Raw genomic sequence first — 25819 nt, 5'->3', positions numbered from 1 at the left:
GCAGGAATCACAGCTAAATAATCCCTGACAAATGACCATTCAACCTCTCATCAAGAACCTCAAATTCCACTGTTGGACAGCTCTTACCACCTGAAAGTTCTTCCTAATATTTAGTCAGAATCTCATTTCTTGCTATTTGAATCCATTGGTTTGGGTCCCACCCTGTGGAGTAGAAGAGAACAAACTTGCTCCATCATCCATTGCTCAGCCCTTCAGATAACTTTAAATAGCAGGTGGCTATTGTATCTCTTCTCAGTTTTCGCTTCTTCAGGCTAAATATACCCAAGTCCCTCAACTTTTCCTCATAAGGCTTAGTTTCCAGACCCTTTATCACATTGGTCACCCTTCTCTGCACATGTTCCAGCTTGTCTTAAATTGTGGTGTCCAGAACTGGACATCGTCCTCCAAGTGTGGTCTGATCAAGGCAGAATAGAGTGATAATCATTACTTCCCTTGATCTCGACACTAATGTTCCACCGATGGAGCCTAGAATTGTATTAGCTTTCTTTGCTGCTGCATCACACTTTTGACTCAAAAGCAGCATGATAAGCTTGTCTGTCAAGACCCATAGATCATTTTCGCAGGTGCTACTGTCAAGCCAGGTGTTCCCCATCTTATATTTTTGATTATTCCTGGCTCAAGTGTAGAACCTTACACTTTGTCTCTACTGAAATTCATTGTGTAAGTTTTGGCCTAGTTCTCCAATTTGTTAAGGTCATCTTGAAACCTTATTCTATCTTCTGAAGTATTAAACTCCCCCTCCAAGTATGGTGTCATCCGCAATTTGGGTGAGCATCCCCTCTATTCCTTCACCCAAGGCATGTATAAAGATGCTGAACAACACCAGGCCCAAAACAGAACCCTGTAGAACCTCACTTGTCACTTTTTCCCAGGATGGAGAGGAACCATTGATGAGCACTCTTTGGGTTGGTCAGTCAACCAGCTACAAATCCATGTAACAATAACATCATATAGCTTCTATGCAAGACTATCCTGAGGGATTTGGTCAAAAGCCTTACTGAAATCAAGATATATACACAGCATTCCCCTGATCCACCAAGCTTATAACTCTATCAAAAAGAAAAGAAAAGAAAAGAAAAGAGAAAAGAAAAAAAAGAAGGAAGATTAGTCTGGCATGAACTTGCTTTTGAGGAATCCATGAAGGTTCTTAGTAATCACATCACCCTTTTCTAAGTGCTCACAGACCAACTTTCCAATATCTGTTCTAGGACCTTTCCTGGAATTGGCATTAAGCTGGCTGGTTGGCAGTTGTCTGGGTCCTCCCACCCCCCTTTGAAGATTGGGACATTTGCTTGCCTCCAGTCCACAGGTCCATGACCAAGATTTCTCAACGAGACAGAGACTTTGAAACTAGGCCTGAAAGACCCTTTAGTACTGTTGGATGCAGTTCATCAGACCCTGGAGATCTGAATTCATTTAAAGTAGCTAGGTAATGTAGAAAGGATGTTGTGAGGATAAAGCAGGGGAACAATATATGCTACCCTGGGCTCCTGTAGGAGCGGGTGGATAAAAATGCAGCAAATAAGGAAAGAACAGTGCCAAAAAAATGAGGAAGAACAATGTTTAATCTGCTTTTTCTGGTTTTGGCCAGTTTGGGATAGAAGAAACTTCTTTGTGAGAATGCCAGGGGGATCCAAAGAATTTGTTTCTTATGAAAAGGGTTCTGGCTGGCTTGTTCTCTGATCCTCTATCCAGAAAACATCCAGAAATAGTGAACAATTCTACAGGATCTTTTCTCTCTTCTCTTCTCTTCTCTTCTCTTCTCTTCTCTTCTCTTCTCTTCTCTTTTAGACAGGACCAAGCTTGCTTTTCATCTCTTTTAGACCACAGACCAGAAGCTACTAGTCAAAGTATGTCTGGACATATGGTGAAGTAGCTTATACCGACTTTTTTACAAAGTTGCAATATTGCCAATTAAATTCAGTGACCTGGTGGAGAAGCAGCGAAGGCATGCCTGCAGTACTTAGCCCCTGCCACACTGCCACTTATCCTTTTTCAACCCTTTTTCTTTTCTAAAGAAAGCCAGATATTTGCTTTTCTTGAAAGCTGAGGTTCTGCTGGTTTTAGCACCAAAGGGTGGGGGGAAAGGCAAGGGGAGGAAATGCAGAATTGTTGAAAAGAAAAACACCCTGGAAATGGGCAGTGATTTTCCTCTCACCAGAGCTATTCAATGAGTTTGAATCCCCATCTCCCAAAAGCTAAGCAATTCTGATGTAAATGCAGGTTCTCTCCCCATTCCCAAACACATGTACAAAAAAAGAAAAAGAAAAAAAGAAATTGTTTAGGACAGAAACTCCATAATTGTCCCCTTGCATCTTACAATTGCAGCATTACATGAACCGACTTCTACCAAACGTTAGTGGTAAATGACAAATGTTCTGGATACCAAAAGGAATTTGCAATCCCCGCCACAGTAGGAGATATTTCATTTTAGCTCTGTTTCTTTTCTATGGCAGTATTGTCTGTGAAATAAAAAAAAGAAAGAGAAAATAGAACAAGAATGTAGCTTTTGTTAGCTAGCAAGAATGCAAAGTGAACCAAATGGCCAATGCAGTAGCATCATAAAGGGAAAGAGAAAAGAAAAAACATTTTCTAGGTATAATGATTTCATTTATGATCTTCTCTCTCTCTCTCTCTCTCTCTCACACACACACACACACACAGTTCAGATACAACACCAAACCATTGTTGGGTTCTAAATTAAGAAATCCTGTGCTTGTACTCTCCCTCCTTTGATGCCCTGCAATTCATTACACATTTCCTCTTTAATGCAGACTATAGTCTGTTGTTATAGCCAAACCAATAAAGTATGGTTTGCACTTGTCCTCCAAACCAGACATCGACACACAACTACATTGTGTACACACAAACTACACTGACATACAAGCAAAAAATAGATTCACATAACACTGAATCATAGTTTTTATATATATATATATATATTTTATTAAGGATTTTCTTGTTTTACAGAAGTGTAGTGCCTCATATATATTTTTCCCCATGTAACATTTTTACAAATCCGTTTCATTTGTTGAGGCATTAGGGGGAGAAGAAAATAAAAATAAAAATAAAAAAGGAGAGAAAAAAGAAAGTGGGGTGGAGAGAGGGAAGATGGATAAGGGTGGGATTGGGTGGCGGTGTTTCTATTATGTTTAATGTATGTAGAGTTTGGTGTCAGCGTGCTTGTGTTGTTCACTTGTGTTCCTTTGGTGGTGAGACAGGTTGGGGTTGGCCTAGGGTGTGATTGTTTGCTTGTGATTGGCTGTGGTGATCTTTGTTTTCGTGTGTGAGTGAGGTGGGTGGGTGTTTTGGATCAGGTTAGCCATATTGATTTGTATGCTGTTGGTGGATTATTGTCATTGTCCTGTTGGGCTGTGTGTGTGATAAAGGGGAGCCATACCGGGGTGAAGGCATCTTCTTCTGTTTGTCCCCGTGTCAGTTTCAGTTTATTAGTTAATTTTTCTAGTAGGGCTGTTTCCCATACTATTTGATACCATTGGTCCATGCTTACTCCTGACAGGTCTCACCAGTGTCTGGTTATGGTGTTTCTGGCTGCTGAGAGCAGGTGGGTTATGAGTTCTTTGTGGTGTAAATGGGCATTGTTGTCTTGGAAGATGTTTAGTAGGGCCAATTCTGGGGTGGTGTCTATTACTTACACTGAATCATAGTTTGGCATTAAATGTGGACTGGCTGACAGTTCCCATATGCTGAGGACTGGTAAAAAACATTTAGGGGGTGATTTCTCCCATATGAGTTTCCTAAATCAGAGCCCTATGGGGCTGCATGAGTGCCGTCCATATTTGTAGAGAGGTTCTCATTTGCAAGCAGCAGGCCCCTTTTTGTAGCGACACAATTATAGTCTACCAACTCCAGAATTCAGCAACCTCCACAGTCCTCACAACATAAAATATAACACAGATAAAGCCTATGGAGTTATTCAGTGGTGGTTGTTCATTTCTGGGACTGGCAGGGCCACCATGTATGGAAGAAGAAGAATAAGAAGAAGAAGAAGAAGAAGAAGAAGAAGAAGAAGAAGAAGAAGAAGAAGAAGAGGAGGAGCTAGTAGACTCAGTCAGAAAGAAAGTTCAGTTTCAATAAAATGCCCATTTCTGGGAAAGGCAGGGCACTTAATCTACCATGAAGCCAGTTTTAAGAGGACAACTAGAGAACTTAAGAGTACCTTAATTAAGAACTGTGCATTATTTGTACACAGCTTTAGTCAGGCAATATTTCCAGAGCTGCTTCCAGAAACTATCATCAATGAGCATAATGAAATTATAAAATAGTACATTTTGTACTAAATGTCTCAAATGATTAGTACATTGAGGTATGCTGCACCAGAGAATGAAATGATTGCCTGATAATCTTATGCATATAAATTCAAATAGTAAGACTCATTAATTTCAACAGAGCTAACTCTCAGGAATGTTATTTTATTATTGCAGGATACATTGTGGGTCTTTGGGGAATCAACTCCAGATATATGTGCACCCATCTATAAATACAGTAACTAAATTTGACCTGCAAAGCAATTAGTAATTTGTTAAAGAACAGAAAGCAGCGAGTAGTAATAAACAGACAGTTCTCCCGATGGAGGAATGTAACAAGTGGTGTCCCCCAGGGATCTGTATTGGGAATGTTTTTTGTTTTTAACTAGTTTATAAATAATCTTGAGTTAGGGGCGAGAAGTGAGGTAGCCAAGTTTGCTGATGACACCAAATTGTTCAGGGTGGCAAAAACAAAAAGGGGCTGTGAGGGGTTTCAAAAGGAGCCTCTGCAAACTGGGTGAGTTAAAAGGCAAGTGCAGTTCAATGTAAGCAACTGTAAAGTAATGCACACTGCAATGCCATAGCTACATGGGAGCTAGCCGGGTTTTCTGTCCCAGGTGAAACTTCCAGAGGGGTGCCATTGAGGCTCCCAACCTGTATGTGTGTACACAAATGTATGTGGTGTGGGTGTGTGTGTCAAACAGGGGCTTTGACCTGGGTGAAATAAAGCCTAGTTTCACCCCTGCACGCTGAGGCAAAAAAAATTCCTAACTTCACATATACATGAGTCTGAGCAAACACTGACTCACCAGAAAAGAAATATTGGGATCATGGTGGAAAGGACAATGAAAAGGCCAACTCAGAGTGCAGGAGCTATGAAAATGGCAAATTCTCCGTTAGAGATCATTAGCACAGTGATTTCAAAAACAAAACTGCCAAAATCATACACATCAGTGGTGCAACCAGATATGGAAAACTGTTGACCCAGCACCTCAAAAAAGAGTATCGAAGAACTGGAAAAGATGCAGAAAATAGTGGCCAAAATAATCTGAAATTTTGTGAATGAATGTGCTCAGAAAAAGGGGCTTTTCGGTTCAGGGAAAAGGTACGTAATGTGGAAAAAATGGCTAGTGAGAATTTTTTCTTCCTCTCAAATAATACATAATATAAGAACCTGAGGTCATCCAATGATCCTCAATATTGACAAATTCAGGGCAGACAAAAGGAAGTACCTTCTTCACACAACTGTGGAATCTGGAGAATAAGGCTATCAATGGCAACTAGTCACAATGGCTGTATACTATCAGCAATATGTCCCTTAACATCACAATCGCTAAAGATCATTGGGGGGGGGGGGGAGCTGCTGCACTCATGTGCTGTTTGTGGGCTTCCTACAGGCCTCTGTGAGAGCAGGATGCTGAACTAGCTGGGCCTTTGGCCTGATCCAGAACCAGAGGCTTAATGCTAATCTTAAATTCTGGCTTTAGCAGTTGCCATGCAAAGCATTGCCCTATTAAAATCATGGAAGCATACTTATATGAGTTGCTAAATTTATGAGTTCTGGCTGCACACTCAGCAAAAACTGAACCCATCCACAATAGCTTTAACATATTTTAAAACTGCCTTTAAGGGGGTGAGGTCAACTTTCAACTTTCAAAAATATCATTTGAAAATTACCTCTTGGGAAAGCCCTCTCTTTCATTACTTGCACTTGATGTGGAGCCATATGCCACAGCCATAAGGAAGGAAGTTTCTTAAAGTGAACTTAAAACAGGTAATAGCAATTTTGAGATTATTAGAGTCTTTGCTTTTATACTTTATGAGCCATGAGATTAAAAACAGATATCACGCCCAAACAGTTCTCTCTCTGGTTATAAACGAAATTGCAAGGAATACGAAATTTTGCAAATGAATATATGTTCAGATAAAGAAAACCCTTATGTCTATAGTTGATCGGATCCGCAGAAAGGAGTAGCCATTAAACATACTACTGCTTTTCATCTCGCGTCTTAAAACTTTCTCAACAGTGTTTGCAACTGTACAGCACTAAACTCACACCAACCATCTGTATATAAAAACTGGGTATCAGATTGATGGTGTTTACCCATCCAATTTGGTTGACTGAAGTTTTGTAACACGATATGATTATTATGCATATAATCAATATGTCACCTGATTTGCTACAAGGCAGACACCTGATTGGGTGCATAGAACCACCTGATTTACAGAAGTCATGCCAAAAGCAAGGGTGAGAGACGGGGGGAGGGCATTTGAGGAAAAACTGTATAATTAGACTACCAATGTTATAAATAATTCAACTACCAGAAAAATGCTAAAGGACATTGGAAAGGGAAGAAATATATGACAGAGCTTCATAAAATTATGAATGATGTGCAGATAGAGATTTTTTCCCTAGCTCATAACTCTATAACTCAGGGCTGTCCAATGAAATTGATTGGTAGTATGGTCAGTAAAGACAAAACATGCTACTTTACACAACGGGCACATTCATATGTGACAGTAAGCCATAAACCATGCCTTACCATGAAAAAGATTTGCTCTCATTTTCCTCCCCCCTTCATTGTTGGAACCAATGAACCACAAGCGTTGGCTTAGCCTAACATGTGAACCAGCCCTTGGTGTTTGGTTCCTTCCAGACAAACCATGATCAGTAAGCCAAGAACAAACCTTGGCTTGACCATCATGGTTTGTTTTGAGAAGAAACAAACAACAAGCTATATGTGTATGTTCATTTTGATCATCTGCTGCTGCCTCAACCTTTCTTCTGCTCTAGGACATATATTCTGAATCATAATGAAAGAGTCACTTCCCTCCTACTTCTTGGATAAAGTCACCGTATTGGATTTGGGATTGGAAAAAAACCAACATCGCACAAAAAGGTTCGATAGTTTACTGCCAGATTTACTATAGCTGTTAAGATGCTGCAGTGACTCACACTGAGCAATGCAGACAAAATTGTGATTCACAAAGGCTTCAGATGTCAAGCACACACAAGCATGCCTTTGATGAATAGTTACCTATGTTTGCATGTACACCTTGTACTTCCCTCTAGCAGTATCAGGACTCAGAGAGAGCTAAGGCCAAAGGATGATGAGTCATCCTAGCTGGTCACATGAAATCTGGTGCAAAATTAAATATTTTGAAAATCTCAGGTGTCCAGTCCAGCTGGTGACTGAGCCTACAAAACAGATGCTCTGTCACTGAACAGCAACCACTTCCTGATAGGGCTGGGCAATGTCAGTTTTTCAACATCACAATGAATCACCAGCCCAACACTGCAATATAGTGATATATTGCAATGTTGAAAAGTGGAGGGAGGAACAAGCCATGTTGCCCCCAAATCTTGTTCCTCCCTCCACGCAGAGTGTGTCAGGCACAGGCAAGTGCCCCCACCCACCACAATATATCGCCAGATGAAGGCCCCACCGCGCTCTGGTTCCCAAACCGGTCCTGGGCAATGTACAGATACATCGCCCAGGCCTAGTTCCTGAAATGCAAGATGCCCTCTTCCAGATGCAGAGGAGTCTTACAGTATATTTAAAACTAATACTTATTATAACAGAATTTTGTCATTCCCAGTAGCCCCAACTGCTTGTCTCAAGCTCCTCTTCCCCCTTATTCCATTCTCTCCCCCCCCCCCCCATGCATCCCTGTACAGTGGTACCTCGGTTTACGAACTTAATCTGTTCTGGAAGTCCGTTCTTTAACCAAAACCATTCTTAAACCGAGGCACGCTCTCCCTAATGAGGCCTTCCGCTGCCGGTGCCCTTCCACTGTTCGGATTCCGTTCTTAGACCGAGGTAAAGTTCTCAAACCAAGACACTATTTCCAGTTTTGCGGAGTTTGTAAACCAAATCGTTCTTAAACCGGACTGTTCTTAAACCAAGGTACCACTGTACTTCAAACTCCAAAGAGCAAGAGCCAAACAACAGAGCCAGACTATCACATGAAAATTATCCAGGTAAGACGTTTCAAGTCGTATCACGATAAAAGAAGACCTGAGGAGAATGCCCTCTTGAATAAACTCCTATACTAATACTAATACTTACGGCAGCAGGAGAAGCATTCCTGGTGTTGCTCACAGCTATGGAATTCTCGTCCCTGCAGAAATGTGGACCAGTAGGACATGTTCCATATTTTAGTCACATTTTAATTAGCTCTTTATATACGGGATATTGTGGAATACAGTTAAATAACTGAAGAAGAGGGGGGAAAGTATATCCCCCAATTTAATTTCTTTTTTAAAAAAGTTATCAAAGATTTTAAAGATAAAGCTATACACAAGTAGTCATTATAGACTCCATAAATAATCTGGGGGCCTCAGAAATCTCTGTTGTCTTAGGGAACAATCCAAACTCAATATCCACTTGGATGAGCAGAGTTTGGAATAGGCAGATCTACAGATCAGCTAGGGCCAACTGAAGTCCCTCATCCCAGCTCAGCTGGAGATATGCTAGCATAGATCCTCCATCAAGGCCCAGCTGGATGAGCTGAGGCCAAAGAAACTCTCAGAAAAGTGGTGTGCTGAGGTAGACATACTTTGATTCCAAAACTAATTCAGCCTAGCAACTTAGCAGAAGTTACACTAGCAAAAAGGGTTGTATAAGTCAAACTCTAATTTAAAGGATTTCTATCCTCCACCAGTCTCAGGACAGCTCTGCTCTTGAATGGAGTTTGGAACAGGGGTAAATTACAACAGCATAATTTACCCTGGTGCAAGTTACGCTGACTTCCAATAGTTTGGGTTGTTCTATCGGTCATTCATATTTCCCCTCTCCCCCCAAAAAAATCCGATGGGTGAGAACAATAACATCAGTCCTGAGAGGGTTAAATCCTCCTGATCTTAAATGCTGCATCAATACAAAGCAGCCATTGTATGATAAGTGAGAAATTTCAATATATTTAAACACCTCAGCATCACCCTCCTGCATATTGGCTATGCAGTTGTGCATTTATATATTTTTTTACAATTCTACTGGCATCTGACCTCAATATCCTTTTAATTTAATCCTGATATTTTGAAAACGTGTTCTGTTGTGGCTGGGGGGCTTAAGAAAACAGGGCAACTGACCCCCCTACTGTAGGAAAATATGCTAGTTAAAGGAAATTTTTATATAAGGAAGAAACACGGGGTGTCTCACATTTTCTTTTACATCATATTCTTGCATGAAGTGTTTTGAAATAGGGAGAAATTCAATTTCTACCTTTGATAAATACATTTCTTATTGTCAATTGAAGGTATTGTGCATGGATACATAACTGAAAGCTATTTTTGAGTTGGCATATATATTTAAGATCCGTTTGATTTAATAAAGATTTAACAGGATGAAGTCTGTTTTCCAGGTAGAGTGTTTTACATATTTATGTGGTATTTGGAGATAGCTATGAACTTCAGTAGTTGGAGAGCTAAAGTACTAAACAGCCGGTCATGCCTTTTTACAGTATACTCCATTTCCCCATCTCAGTTTTCCATTTTTAAATTTATTTCTTTTTATGCTTGCCAACAGACAACATTAAGTGTCTGAATCAGCAGAACTTTGAAGAAGCTGGTCTGAGACTTTGCTTTTTTAAAAAAAAGAAAAGAAATGCTCCATTTCTCATTTCGCCAGGAGAAAAACATCCTTAAAGAACAGCATTAACAAGATCTGTCCGACAGCTGATTATAAGCCATCTCAATCTGTTTCATCTTGTCAACAACAGCTCATCCCTCTGAATTCACAGGCAGAACTAATTAATCACTGTTCCACCTGTACTGTACAATGAGACCCAGCCTACACACTGCACAACTGCTGTCAGATTTACGACAAATTGTAGACAAGTGCCATGATCAATGCTGGTTTTTGGATTTGCACAGGCATCAATGTTACTCAAAGCCGTCTCCTGGAGACTGACACGTCTTTACTGTGTGTACTGTATTATTTCTTTTCGCCAGCAGGCTGGGATAGGTCCAAACAATTCAGTTCAAAGAAAACCAAGCCAGGCTCCTATCTCAGTGGTACTGTGTATGCTTCATACTCAGAAGGTCAGAAGTTTGATCCGCAGCATCTCCAGGAAGGACTCGTCTGAAACTCTGAGATCAGGGTATGTTGGCAGTACTGATCATTTGTCTCACTTGGCATAAGGTGGGCTTTATTCTGGCAGGCTTTAGGGTCTGCTGAAAATATGATGCCTGTGTTTCACTTTTACAAATTGTGTTTTTATTGTTGTATCTTTAATATATTGTATTTTAACACTGTGATTTTCAGTGGCTGAAGGCTGCCCCGAGTATTGTTTTAGCCACTAGAAGAGTGGGACAGAAAAAAATAAAAATAGAGAGCTTCCTATGCTCCTAAGCCAAGAAAAGAAGAAGAAAGTACCTGGCATCACTGGCACGAGACACCTCAAGTCAGGATGCAGCCCACCCACTGAGGACCAGTGTCTCAGTCTGGTGGTACCTCTAAGTATACCTTTCTTCTCCTTCTCCTTCCCCTACAGAAGTGTTTCGTTTTTTGATTTTTCATTTTTTTAAGTGAATGGTTTCCACTCATTCTAAGGTCATATTCACATCATGGTCTCTCCCCGCCCCCTGAATGCCAGGAACTGTAATTTGTTAAGCTTCTCCTGACAACTCCTTACAAGCTACAGTTCCCATAATTCTTTGAGGGAAGTCACGACTGTTAAGTGGCACAGGAGTGCATTAAATGTATAGTGTGGATGGGACCTAATAGCAGGGACAGTAAAGGGTGTCTTTGTGGGTTGCAGCCAATGCCAGCCCTACTCAGAGGAGACTTAGTGGAATACACCCCTGAGAGTGCTATTGTGTTGAGGAAAGAACCACAGCAAAAACAGCTCTGGGGAATTGTGACGAGGCAGATTTTGTGCAGATCCAAATGTGCCAATTGAAAGAGAACACCACAAATATGTTATTGGCCAGAGGCCCTCTAGGCTGCTTTATTTGAACGCCTGAAATTAATTGCAAGCTGGTTAAAGGTAACACGATTTGCCTTCTTCGTCATGCGCCTCCCCAAGGAACTGCATAATTCCACACGAGGCCCGTCGAAATGAGCACCCGCATCCCATCTAAAACAATTATCCACAGACTTCAAGCGCCTTAGCTAGTTGCTAATGAGCAGAAGCAGATAATTCCTCTTGGATCCAAGAAGAGAGGAGAGTACTATCTGCATCAAAAAGAAAGAAAGAAAGAAAGAAAGAAAGAAAGAAAGAAAGAAAGAAAGAAAGGGGCATCCTTCAACTCTGCATGCATTTAAAAGAGCAGCAAGAAATGTGTTGTAATAAGGGAAATGAAGCAGTTGTAGCTCCCAACAATATTTCCCCGCAGTGAAAAGTATTCAGAAGGTTTTGGCCAGAGCAATAGCTTGGTGGCACAACCTGCAACTTTCCCCATGAGGCTTCAAAGACTGGGAACAGAACAGAAGGCAATCCAGCTGAGCTGGTAAGAGGTTAAACTCAAATATGGCACCATCAATGATGCCATGTCATATACAGGATTGGCGGACCACTTTACACTGACATTAAAAAGGTGAGGATTAATTGTGTTGAAACAAAAGCTACATGGATGGTTGCCTCATTTGCCCCAGGATCTTCTGGGCATTGGAAAGCTGCCAATGTTCCTAGTATGTGAATGAGAACTGGGGTAAAAACAGGTGCTGCCGCTGATACCTTGCAAGATAATACATTTTTTCTAAGTCAGACATTTATATTCATGGTATGAAACTTGTTTGAAGCAATAAGTTTTTGGGAACATAAGTATTATCCTGGAATCCAAGGTCTAAAGGGACCAGCAAATGGGCTGATGCCCAAAAATGCCTTTGTTGTCACAGTGAATGAGGCACACAGCAAAATCCTATGTTTACTCAAGTCCCACACTTAAGTCAACACTGGTACTTGCTTCTAGGTAAGTCTTCAGAGGACTGCAACCTTAGAGAAGGATAGACTCCCAGTAGATCTCAGACTGAATTTTCTGACTGAACACAAGATTCCCTAACCCAATTTTCTTGAAAAAGATCCCAGGAAGAAGACTGAAATGTTTGAGGGCATCTTGCTCCACCACTTTCAGAAGTAACAAGTTGCTTTTAGAATTTACATTTGCTCTACCTTCTCAAAAGTCAAGCAGACTGCTCCCATCCTGGAAAACAAGGTGGATAGCCGTATCTTCTTTCTGATAGCAGACACACAGTTAAAAACATAACACATTGTCCTTTAGTTGTATTTTTTAAAGGCTAAACACTGTCATTTCTTTCAGCTTTTCTGACTTTTTTGGAGAGTGAGATAATATGCAAGTGGGCGTGCTCTCCAATGCGACGGAAAAACCCCCACACCAAACACCAAAAATCCAAGTATGGCACTTGTTGGACTCATTTTGCTACTTGCTTATGCTCAGATACACTAATGAGATAGAAACGTGCCACAGTAACACTATTTAAACTTATAACCTCTCCATTTGCTAATCTAGTCATACCTCAAATTAAATTCAACTCCCTTCCCAGTAGATATAGCACATACTATGTAAGGTAAAGGGACCCCTGACCATTAGGTCCAGTCGTGACCGACTCTGGGGTTGCGGCGCTCATCTCGCTTTATAGGCCGAGGGAGTTGGCGTACAGCTTCCGGGTCATGTGGCCAGCATGACAAAGCCGCTTCTGGCAAACTAGAGCAGCGCACGGAAACACCGTTTATCTTCATGCTGGAGCAGTACCTATTTATCTACTTGCACTTTAACACACTTTCGAACTGCTAGGTTGGCAGTTAATAATATTAATATTATGTATATTAATACATAATACTATGTATTAAACCTATTAATGAATTACTGCAAAAAGTTAAAACATACACTTTCTTTTTTGCTTTTCTTTTTCTACTAGCAACTCACGACACAGCTGAAAATGGTTTTGTCAAGCCTTTTCGGCTTTGAGGTTGAACAGAAAAGATTTCCTAACTCAAAAGACAGCACTCTGAAAGAGTTGCAAGGCTCTTCGATGCACCTACTATAACTCTACAATACATGAAACTACCCTTGAAATTGGCAACCAACCAGATATGAAAGCTAACGTGCCGTGGGATGGGGGGGATGGGGTGAGGAAGAAACTGTATTCAAGGTAATGATCAGGAACTAAAGCTATTACCTGGGGAAAGTACAGGAAAGATGCGTAAGAAACGAGATGTCAATCGGAGATCACAGAGAGGTTAGCAGAGAACTGGCATATTAATACAAATCCTGTTGGGTTTTTTTAGTGAGTGGGGAGTTGAATTAAGCTGAAGGAAACAGTTAGTTGCTTGGTGCCTCACCAGCCACAAGGAAAAGAAAGGCTAAGCCCTCACATTGGAAGCTAACATAACATGATTAAGTCTGATGCCTCCTAATCAGGGCTGTATAACAGAGAATTAAAAGTCAAAGGAAATGGGCTACTCTGGCAGGTAGATATAAATTACGCAAGAAGAAACTCATTGCGGCTTACCTTTAATTTTGCTGCTATACATAGCCCCTTAAAATGATTTAAAACTCACTGTCTTTCCTAAGTAGACAAGGGAAGGAACATTATATGCAGAATTTAAAATTAAAAAGGGAACAGAGCTGCAGGCAGAGAGATGTCTTGCACAGAGGAAGTTCTAACAATCAGAAACAAGGACTCAGTGCGATTTGCTGTGCTTGCACGGGTGCCCACATTCATTACCAGATGGATGGCGAGGGAAGAATACTCCCGTAAAAGAATACGGACTTCTTGTAAGGCAGCCTCCTACAATGAGAAACGTTTTCAAACAGCATCAACAAAACAGGGTGTTTTGACAGAATAATAATGTAATCTTGGGAAAGTTGCTAACCCTCTTTCTTTCAGCCTCCATTCTAACATAACACAGGAACAATAGTGTGCTATCCTGCAGGGTTGCAAGGACAAATGAGACGCTAAAGCAGTCTGCTCTGGGGAATAGTAAGAATAATAATAAAAACACAACACCGCGGAATCCTACTGATATCTACAAATAAGTCTGAATGGCTTTTGCTTGCATCATCTCCAAGCGGAGGAAAACAAGCCCCTCCCTCACATCAAGGTACAAAGCTTACTCAAAATTTATTCTGAGATCAACACACTTTTGTGCTTGCCATGTTCTATCATGTTCCCGGCTAAGGACTTCAGGGCTCAAAACCTGGAACCACAGGACCAAGAAGCTGGGAACAAGTATAAGTGAGCTATAACAGTAAAATACCAGAAGTCCCCTCCATAGTAACCTGGAACAGGGCTTTCAGAGTGGCTACCTTCAGTTTGTAGAACAGCATCCCTGTTGAGATATGGCAGATGCCCTCTAACTCTACTTTCTGGAAACAGCAGAATACATTTTTTTTTGCTTCAACAAGCTTTTTCCAGCTGGATGATACTTTCATTAGTTGTGGGGTTATGGGTACCATTTTTATAACAGTTTTAATTGCTTTGTGGTATGTTTGTGAATCACCCTGAGATGCACATAAAAGGATATTAATAAATACTAGTACTAATAATCATGGACTGTGCACTGAGGCCTCATAGCAACCTTTTCAGGCACCAACTGATGTAGTGGCATTTATTACCAACCCCGAAAATTGGCAGGCAATATTAAGCCTTTGTTTTGGATGTCCTAAGATAAATACTAGAAGTCTGGTCTTCTTCCTTGTGACCAGAGTATTCATTCCATTGTGCTTAATGTACTGTAGGCTGTGGGCCCCAACTCAAGCCACTGCCTGCACATAACAAGCCAGAGTTTCTGGTTTGTGGTGATTTACTGTGAACAAGTGCACAAGTGCCTTTCACTCCTGCATCACTCTTAAAATGCCTGGCAAAAATATGTTGGGGTTCAAAACTCCACTCAGCCATGAAACTCTCTAGATGGCCTTGGGCTGGCCACTCTCAGTCCACTCTCCCTCCCAGGGTGGTTGTGAAGATGAAATGGAGAAGGGGAGAACCATGCACACCATTTTGATCTCCTTGGAGCAAATGTAGGATATAAATGCAATGAGGTTTTTTAAATAAAAAAACGAATAGAACTGGGGAGGGGAGAGGGTCCCAAGTTCAGAGGAGTGCCAACATTCATCAATAGAATGTGCACAGAAAGACACAGCACAGGATTCTTGTTAAAGGCTACTGAATTATATAACACAGAACATCTAAGTTCAGCATCCAGCATGACCTCCCATTCTCTGAATTAGATGGGTACAGATCCTTTATAAACGCACAGGCTCTTAGGAGAAGTGAGGAAAGGATTGTGGTCTGCTAATGATCAGATTCAAAGAAACAGAGAAGCAACTTGGGTCCTCACTCTAGTCTAGAACGCGAAAGTGATGCCTGTAGATAACTTTTGGCCAGTTAATGATGTGTCCTGTTTGTCCTTGGCCGAGGCGCGGGGGATGAAAAACGATAGAGGATAAATGTCAGCTCAGATGGGAATCAACTGAGAAATATCCAGCTACTTCGGTGCCTCGATAGAGGAAAACAGGTTTGCTGTGACTGATCACAGAGCAATAACAACAACCCACAAAAAGGCCACAACAAAAAAGTGTGCTGGTTAAAACTAATATTCAGCCAGGCAGCTGTCACTTCAAAAGAAAAAGAATAGCAGGTCATTGCATTCTAGGATATGGTAATAAAAAACACACAACTTTGCTAGAACTGCAGAAGGCAGGGTGGGGGAAGAGATAAAATACATTTTCTCCTGCAAAATGTGCAAAGCAATTCCGAATAATGTGGCACATGACAGCTAGCTGGGATGGATTTGGAATGCAAATTTAGAGCAACTCTGAAATCGATCACAGAAAAGGACCCCTTTGAGGTTTTGAAATTGTATGAGCCTAAGAAATGAGGCATGGACTCAGAGTCCCCCAACCGTCCTTTCACTCATACAGGGACTTCTTTCATCTGCAATGGTGCCCGTTAATACTTTCATCCAATTACCTTGTCCTGCATTCTACACAAACATACCAGCTCCCATTGCTTTAAATTAATTTGAGCTTGTTTTCCTATAATCTTTAACCAATGACTTGAAAACAAAAAATTACCCACAGCAGTATGAGACGGCATGGAAAAATGGGTGATTCAGTGGTAGGCTGGTTGGCTCAAGGGACTGCTAATGAGACGTGCGGCCTCCTATCTAGGTCACCCTTGCATTCGTCTCTCCAATGGCATGGCAGAACTACGCTTGGACAAGCACTGCGTAATGGAACGACAGCACAAGAGGCTTTCGTTTTGATTCATAAAACCAGCCTTTTGTCAAGGTTTGGAGCGTGTAAACAAGGTTTTACTCTCCCAGTCATCTACAGAACCACAAGGAAGGTGCTAAAAATGAGCGTGAAGCTCAGAAAGAAGTCAACCGGCAAGAGGCATAAAATGGAATTTCACGAACTGAAAGGAAACCCAATACATTTTGAGCTCTAACAGACCTGCACAACTTGAGATTCATCAAGTCAAATGCAGCCCCAAAAGCCATAGACTGAGTCCTTCCAGATGTCTTTGAAACTCTGTGTTTTTGTAGTCTCAGGAAGGCAGCCCAACTAGTTTAACTGAGGCCCTAGCAAAGTGCAAGTTGGCCCGGCTGACCTTAAGTTGAACAGCCTTGTTCCTGGGTAGCCCTTCATCAGGAGGCTATTTGAAAAGGAAATATTCTTTAAAATGCAGGGATTTTCTTAAAATGTCCATTTTTAATTTTTATTCTAGTGATCCCCCCCCACATGCTAGCTGCACCCTAGCAAAATACATTACTAAGCATAATTATGAAGCAGCCAGCAGATTTTGAACAAAGGGGCATCCTGCTTGGTAGCCCCTTGCCAACTCTGTGTAAAACAGATAGCACACTGGTAGGGTGAATGTGGAACACTAACTGGAGCAGTCACTGGGAAGTGCTGCAAGAAATGGCATTTAATATTCCGAAACACAGGAACCAAGGAGGTTGGAGCCTCTCCACTATCCCACAAAAAGGGGCCGTCGTGCCCAACTAGGACATCATAGAGCAATTAATGACATTCTTCAAACTGCACACTGAGCTGTGGAATTCACACCCCAAAGATATAGCAATAGCCACCAACCTAGGCAATTTAAATAAGGAATAGAAGATAAGGCTCTCAACAGCTACTAGTCATGATGGCTACATGCTACCTTTAGGATCAGAACCACCATGCCTCTGAATACAAGTTGTTGGGGAAACACCAGTGGGAGAGGGCTGTTGTTCTTTTGTCCTGCTTGTGAGCTTCCCATAGGCATCTGGCTGGCTATTGTGGAAAAGAGGGTGCTGGACAAGCTAGGCCTCTGGGTCTGACCTTCTCCTTTCATTTTATACCACTGTTTCTCCTGGGATGTGTCAGGGTGACACACATTGTTCCCTCCTCCTATTTTATCCTCAAAAACAATTCAATGAGGCAGGTTAAGCTACTCCAAAACAATTGTTTTCACTCCCATGCAAAATTATGCAGATGTGGTTGATTAAAACTCCCATAATTAACTAGCTAAGCCTTCTTTGTATCAGGAAATAATAGTTCTAATGACATTCCCTAATAAAAAGATAGAAAGAAACCGAGGACATTTTGGGAAGCACTTTTACCTTCTTGACAAGGACACAAGCTGGGCCTAAGAAGTCTGTGACTTTCCAAGAACGTTTTATCTTACTATCTTTAGGTCAGCGCAGCACATGGTCCACTGCACACAGTGGAACATTGCTGGAGGGGGGAGAGGGGGGGGGGAACAGGCAGCAGATCTCCACCCAGAATTCAAGAAACCTCACATCATTAGACTTCGCTTGTCAACATTCATGCTGCTGAAGCCCTTCCAATGTGCCAGTTGTCACAGATTCAGTGCAAGAGGAACTTGCCAGGACTGGCAAAGATGTGCAGGTTTGGGAGGCAGCAACAAGCCACAACAGCATTGGCCCAATTTAAGAATGAAACTTAGCCATGAAGACGGCAAACCATGTGTTGTGTATATTTGTGTATTCTGGTTTTTTGCATGTGCAGCATTAACACACTGACACAGAGGGCATCTGGATTTTGGATTCCTGCTATGCCAACAATACACACACAGGGGTCAGCAACCCGATTAAAGTGTGATGCCAGAAACATGCCAGTTATCTTTTTCATAATTAGTATCACTTTTAGCTCCCGCTTCTGACAAGCCAATTTTAGATGCTCAATGCAAATTGTAATGAAGTTGGAGCTAGGAAGAGAATTGATCCAGTTAAGAATACGATCTAGCATAAGAAGCAGCTTATTAGACTCTAATATGGAGTTATAAATAGGACTGTAGATTCCATATTATAAAACATTCAAACAATGGGCCAAATTCTGTACCAAGGACAGCAGAGTCCTAACTTATGGTGAATAAAGCAAATGCACACACAGTTCTGAGTCATATGTTAGAAACAAAGGCAGCTGCCTTTTAACAAGTCTGACCATGGGCCCATCTGGCTCAGTATTGTAAACACTGGCTGGCAGCAGCGCTCCAGGGTTTCAAGCAGTAGATTGAACCTGGGACCTTCTGTATGCAAGACAATTGCTCTACCGCTGAGCTATGGTCCTTCCTCAAATTATGCTGAAACTGCCTGTTAGTATTCCTCGAGCCATGTCACTTTCAAGAGTATCACTGCAGCCTTAAGGGCTAGCAGATTGCTGTTTCAAAAATAAGCACACATTCCATTTCAAGAGAAAATCTCAGGAGGTTGAATTCCTCATCAGACACTCAGTTTTTACACCTGTGTCCTACTGCAGTCTTTGAAACCAGCTTCCAAGTGGAAACCATATTCGCCATTGGCAACATCTTTGCTCATCATGGAACTCACTCTCTCAGGAGAGTTAACAAACCCCAAGTCTGAACACATCTTTCTGGATGCACCGTATGAACTACTTATTCAGTTCATGTTGGCTTCTGGTGTAGGAATTAACCTCCGGTTTCAACAGCGTCTAAACTAGAAGCGAACTCTATTAATGGAGGTATCACCCACTGAAATTCTTATCCATCTCAAGCTTTCAGTAACATTAAAGCACTGAAGCCAAATTTGTAAGTAAGCAAATGGGGGAGGGGGACTGCTGCACCATCTTGGCCAGAAGAGATCCAGCTGTTCCAGCCCCAAGCCACTCTTAGAGGTGCCATAGGAGACCTGCTTGATTGGACTGGAGAAGGAAGGTTGATGCTTTCAGGTTCTGATGAGAGCTTGTATGGTAAACCTGGTGGATTCCTACCCTGGGGCATTAGGAGAGGTACTCTCCCTCCTGGTGTCTGGAAAGAAAGGGATAAAAGCCTACGTGAGAGCTGAGGATTGGATTGTTCAACAAAATGGACCTGCCCATCTTCTTGATAGAATCAGCTCCTTGATAGGTCCACTGGAAAGAAAATAGCATGCTTTAGAAAGCTACTACGCCTCTAGGTTTTTATAGCATTTACATCTTGTACTTTTACAACTGTTGCTAGAATTATTATTTTTTATAGTTATAATATATTATTAATAGATTCGGAGATCTTACCAAAATGAACTATTACAATTATTGGAAATTGGGCTTTTTAACTGAGTTGTTAAGAAACTGTGTGACATATTGATACTGATTAGTCTTTTTGGCTGTGTATTTTTGCTTTTATTACCAAAATTTTTATTGCTCTGTTTTGATTTGTTCTGAGCTGCCTTGGGCACAATTCTGGGGAAAGGAGGCATACAAGCAAATTGATTAGTAATCAGCTACACAAAGGTATAGAACAAAAACTATGCCCTGGGCCTAACACTGTTATGAGAATCTGTTTTTATTTACCATCTGAATTCAAGCACGAATTAAGACAGGGAAACAAGTCACAAGATGGATCCTTTCGGCTACCAACATGGTGCACACAAAGTAATACCAGGACGGGGGGAGAGAGAAAGAAGAGGAAAATCTCTAGCATCTAAAAACAGCACTGGAGTTCAGATTGTGACATATCAGACCTTAACTGATAAATTTTGTTGATGCACCCTTAGAACAGAATTCAGCTCCTTTCCCCATAACTATATAAAATGCTGCCAGGCTAAAGGGATTTAAAACGTTTTGTCAGAATAATAAGTAGATATGACAGACACAGGGAGCAGGCAGAATAATAAGTCTGTTGTATAATGGCAGTCATTGTGGTGACAGGTGCGCTTGAAATGCCTAGCCAGATAATAAATGTCCTTCTCTCTAGCACCTTTGAAGGAAAAAAGGATCACGGTGCACTTTCCAATGTTAATTTGCTCAGGTTACTGCAGAACCAGCAGCAGGATGAAAGAAAGGAGGGGGGGCAGTGAACAGGCATTAAGCTGGGCTTACCTTGGCAAGGGGTTGTGTTAAAATGGTACAATGAGGACAGGTAAGGAAGAGTGCAAAGGTATGCAGATGAGAGAGAGAGGCTGTCTGGATTTGTTCTAGGCAGCTGCACCTTCAACCTAACCTAACCTGATTCACACCACCACCTGCCAACTCAGAATGAAGCAAGGGTTGGGGCAATGAGAGGCCAATGCTAAAAAAATCAATAGTAGAAGAGCTCCCCTTGTCACTCAGGCTTCAGGGCCAAGCTACAGTTCTGTAGATGGCTAGGTCCAACAAACAACATCATAGGTACATAGGGAGCCATTGACAGCCACTTTATTTTATCTGTTCTAAATCTTCCAACAATCAGTTATTGGGTGTCTACAGTTCCCTCCTAGAGAAGGCATGTCCAGATTCAACCATTCTTCAGTATCACAGGCAGTGTGGAGATATGCTTGAGGGAGGGGCTGCTCATTCACCCCCTAGTTCCTCCTCAAGTTCACAATCTGGCCACTGCTGAATAAGGAAGGTAATGCCGTAAGTGAGCATCCTATGCACAACTGAAAAGCACATGTTACACCCTTAAGGAACTTGAAGATTTCACAGTCGCACACACACAGTTGAAAATAGCCTTGGTGTGGTATCCTCCCTCCCACGCAGAAGCAGCTGCAAATAAGGCTTTTGCTCAATTTTGACACCTCCAGGAAGGAAAGTACCAGGGCTGCCTACGCTTCCCATCTGTGACTCAAAATTTTTAAGCCTTTGTATCAAAGGGGAGATTGGGGAGCAGAATCTCCTGAATTCTTAAATGCATTGAGTGTTGTTGGGAGTAAAGTTACTCGGCAAGGGGATCCGCTGACTTTGCTCTATGGGGAGCGGAGGATGAGAAGAGCACTAACTAGCACAAGCCCTTCTGCTCCAGGACATTTTCTCAGGAGCTCTCATAAATGCAGTACAAGCCTCTCCTAAGTAGCACCAATAGCTTGAGCATGATAAACACATTAAAATATTCTCCGACTCTTGTTCCCTTTTTGGTGTCGTGTTCCTTTAGGAGTTTTGGTAAAGCTTAGCAGATTGGAAAATAGTTGCAAGATGCAGAAAGGCAAGGAGCACAGATAAGAAAGCCAGACTCAATCACGGAGCACTTCCAGATGGTGGTTTCCCAAGTATACAACTGTGTACAAGTGCAGCACCCTGGGGAAAGGAAGGGGCTGCTCCGGCCCCAGTGCTCCCAAGCTGCATGAAGGAAGCCACTGGGGTGGGGCTATCTCACCCCTTATACACCCAACTGATCACTGCAATCCGCAGGTGAGGGCCTCCTGCAAACACCATTTTACTGGGAGATCCATTCCATGCAATAATTGGAATTTGGCCTTTAGTGTGATGGCAACAACTTCCTGGAATCCCCTTCCAAGCTAAATATTATATAGGTACTTCCTCTCTTATCTTTTCAGTGCCTACAAAAGGCCTTCCTCTTTCAAAAAGCCTTTCATGTAGAGTTCTTTCCCAGTCTGCACCTCTATGCGAATTGCTTTTAGATGCTTTTCAGATTGTTTGTGTGTTTGCTGCTCTCAGATCCTTTGGAAGGATGCAAGGATTCGTCCATTAACTCACAAACTCTGGCAACAGGGAAGAACCCACAGTTAAAAGGGTGGGATTGTTAACAGGAGCCTCCCAGCTGAAATAACCAATTCCACATGAAGAGTAACATAGGAGCAGAGACCAAGGCTTTAGATTCTGCGGTGACTTCAGCAAAAGTCCAGAGGCAACTAAGCCATTTTTAGAAGCAGAGTGGTGGGAGGGCAGAGGTTTGTTCCGCTTCTTCTCCCAGAGGCAGGTGGGTCAATAAAGAGAAATTATTGAGTGCATTGTATATAGCTGCTCCAGTGCAAAACTCCCCATTTGCATGAAGCTGTAAAAGGGCCAGTCTTGACATGAGTCTTGAGGAGATGTACCAGCAGGACTAGTGTAATGAGGGGGAGGAATGGCAAGTGGCTGTAGAACTGGATCCTGGGGGAGGGCCCAGAAGTTCAGGAGGCACTGCTCTAGATGTTGAGGAGGAGCCATGTGGGCTGTCAAAGAAAAATCTTGCCTCAAGTCCTGTCAGCAGAGAAGCCACCTGATGCAACTCTGCTGCCGCCTCCCATCATCAAAGCACTTCCTGTCCCCAGGAAGGCACCTAAGGCTAGACCAGACAGTGAGCTGACCACTCCAACTCTGCCTCTGTCTCCAAGGATGCAGCTGACCTAGCCCACTCACAGGAGTGCCTTTTTGGTTTCTCAGTCCCAAAGCTTGGATCGCTGACCAAGCAAATGATTGTGTCCGCACTGCTATTCAGAAGGAGAGCTCAGGACATGTGTCAAGTGTTGGAATGTCTTAGCTTATGCTTCACCATGTAACTTAGTGCTCAGATATAACAGCTGCCTTGTATCTATGTTTTGGTCATACAGTGAATTCTGGATTAAAGCCTTTGGCAACTATTGATCAGAGAGTCCAAGTACTGCGCCCTCAAATTGGAGCCAGGACAGGTCTATGTGGTAGTGGTGATGGTGGAGAGGCAACAGCCAGATGTCCTTATCTGATCCTTTACACAAGTGATGGAAAAGGAATGAGAGAGACTAAATGCCAAGAGTGCCCAGACCTGATGGGCTGAAATCCAGGTTACAGATGGTGGCCGTCACAATTCCTAACAACCCCCCTGGCAGCCTCAAGGGTCCTCCATGCTAAAGCAGTCCAAGCAAATGCAGCAAATGTCAACCCCCCAACCAGCAGCCTACACTGTGCCTCAACAATTTTGTTTAAATCGGAACAGCTATAATGCTTTTCCAGCTTTACGTAGTGCTGGCTAGAGATTATTATACTGTATAGAAATTAACTTTTTTTATAAAAAAAAAAAAATCAATTTGTCAAATCAAAAGGTGATGGCAATGGGGAGTTGAGTGACAAAGGAGGCTGCTTAGCTTCAGAAAAGCACGAGGGGAGAGGGAAAGAGAAGAAAGAGACCGACGAAGAGAACACCAGCTGCCTAAGCAGCATAAGCATTTGAGTTACCCAAAACACTATAATCGGCTAAAGAGAAAATTATACAAACCAGTAAGCACACAAAGCAAAGCCTTTAATATTGATTCATGTTTTCAATATTTCATGAGAGGCATCTTCCTCTGAATAGAACTGACGTGAGAGGAAATGCTTGGCCAGTTCAGAGAGCTACAGACGAGAGTAAAGCCACAGAACCTCCACCTCTCCTTCACAGAAGCTTGGAAGCAGGGCCCAAGACTGGAAAAGGGCAATCTTTCCTGTTCCACAGGGCAAATCCTTATCAGGACCAGCTTTACAGGCCAAAGTTGACCGGTGGCTTGTCTTGCCCATCAGTCTGAGTGCTTTATGTGGGGTTCCTCCTTGGGACGTTATTGGCCGCATGTTCCAAGCACAGGTCATTGTTTCTTCCCTCCCTACCACTGATGGCTGCAGTTTGCTGATGTTGTTCAAGAAAGGTATTTGATTCTCCCCTCCTTGCCAGTTGACGGGAATAGAAGAATCAAGGCTACTTAGTACTGGGTTCAGGTGCATGAAAGAGCTCTCTGGCACACCCAGCCCCAGTGCTAAGCAGAATTGCTGCCTCTTATTGACTGATGTGAAGGGACAGCAATCCTGCTTGGTCCTGGAGCATCAGAGAGCTCCTTGGTGCACCTGGACCAAGCAGGGTCATTCTCCTTTCAAATCAGCCGAATGATTGAAAGCTGTACAGTTTTTGTCCTAATGTTCTGCTGCTTGTTCTCTGCCCTCAGAAGGAAATCCATAGGGGCTTTCAGCTCAACCAGGGCCCATGATCTTGACTGTAAAGTAATCTCCCCATTGCTTGGCTCAGTAGGGATCTGCCTGTGTGGCGAGGTCATTAAATGACCATTTTGCAATCACTGCACATTGTGTAATCTTCATTCCACTATGTAAAAAGGGCAGTTAACTTGGTCATAACTCTGGACTGCATCTAAAAGAGTGAATTTACAGGGGGAAACCTGGTCTGACAATTCATGTTGCAGGGGAATGGTTTCATGTGAGCTTTTTCAGAACAGAACTAATTTCAACTGCTTTTACATACCTACCTTTTGCAATTTTAAAAAGCGATGATACTAGCATGTAAGGCCCTAAGGCACATCTCCTTTCAGGAACTTGGCCTGTCCCCCCCCCCCTTCCAATCTCCCTCTACTTTTCTTCCTCTTCAGACATATATACCTGTTCAGCCTCCAGCACAGATTTATGTCCCTCCACCCTTCCCAAATTCCTTAGGATTCTTAAAACCTTCTCTCCCCAGTTGTCAGGAAGAAGCTTCATGGCTGTCGTATGGGCCAGATAATCAGTATTCTACACAGCCCAGATTCTGCTGGAAACAGAAAGGACTGTTGCTCCCGGCCTTGATTCAGTTTCGAAATGTGTACATCTGTCCTACAAGGGGAAAGTGTGGCTCCACCGTGGGCTTAGTCAGTCCTTAATGTATGTATGTCTGCCTCTAATCTAATTTTCTATTTCCTAAACATTGAACAGTTGAAATTGTTCCAGCAAATTGTTCAGCTCACCAAACATGTTCCCGATGTGCCCATTCTTAGTGAGAGGTCTCAGTTCATTTTTCCCCATTGCATATTGCTTGTAGTTGTCCCAAGCAAACTTCATCATCTGCAAGAAAAAGAGAAAGACATTTTATGGTTATCTGGATATTAGACTGCTGCATACATAGCCCTTATGAATCGCCACACTAAAAGACAGATTAGAAGGCAGACAGAAAAGGCAAGGTGACTGGTACTGATGTTAAGAAGGCAGGAGTTTCTGTTCTAATCTATATTTGTCATAATCAGTGCCATTTCCATTCAGCTGCAGTTCGGTTTCTGCCACATACTATGTTATACATCTCACTGCCCAGTATTTAAGGTAATTTGCATAACATAAATTTAAAGTGCTGGCGTGCTCTGGTCCATGGGGTCACGAAGAGTCGGACACGACTAAACGAGTAAACAACAACAAAAATTTGTATCTGAAGAAGTGTGCATGCACACGAAAGCTCATACCAAGAACTAACTTAGTTGGTCTTTAAGGTGCTACTGGAAGGAATTTTTTTTGTTTTGACTATGGCAGACCAACACGGCTACCCATCTGCAACTAAAAATTTCAAAGTTAGGGAATCATCTTTTAAAAAAAAATAAATAAAGTCATTAATTGCATATAGTTTTTAAATCTGCAAACAACACTGTGAATGAATCCT

The 25819-nt window shown here is 42.2% G+C and overlaps 1 protein-coding gene across 1 annotated transcript in view; it reads right to left on the bottom strand.

The window, feature by feature from the left end:
* MAN1C1 (mannosidase alpha class 1C member 1) overlaps window positions 1–25819 on the bottom strand; it is a 127103-nt gene that overhangs the window by 50728 nt on the left and 50556 nt on the right. Inside the window, exon 2 of the mRNA XM_028738804.2 lies at window positions 25140–25236. Coding sequence (XP_028594637.2) covers window positions 25140–25236 — 97 coding nt within the window. The remainder of the gene's footprint in view (window positions 1–25139; window positions 25237–25819) is intronic.

The sequence above is a fragment of the Podarcis muralis genome, chromosome 7 (genome assembly GCF_964188315.1).
Source record: "Podarcis muralis chromosome 7, rPodMur119.hap1.1, whole genome shotgun sequence".
Lineage (NCBI taxonomy): Eukaryota > Metazoa > Chordata > Lepidosauria > Squamata > Lacertidae > Podarcis > Podarcis muralis.
Note: the sequence above shows the minus strand (reverse complement) of the source record. Positions and strands in the feature narration are given on the sequence as shown.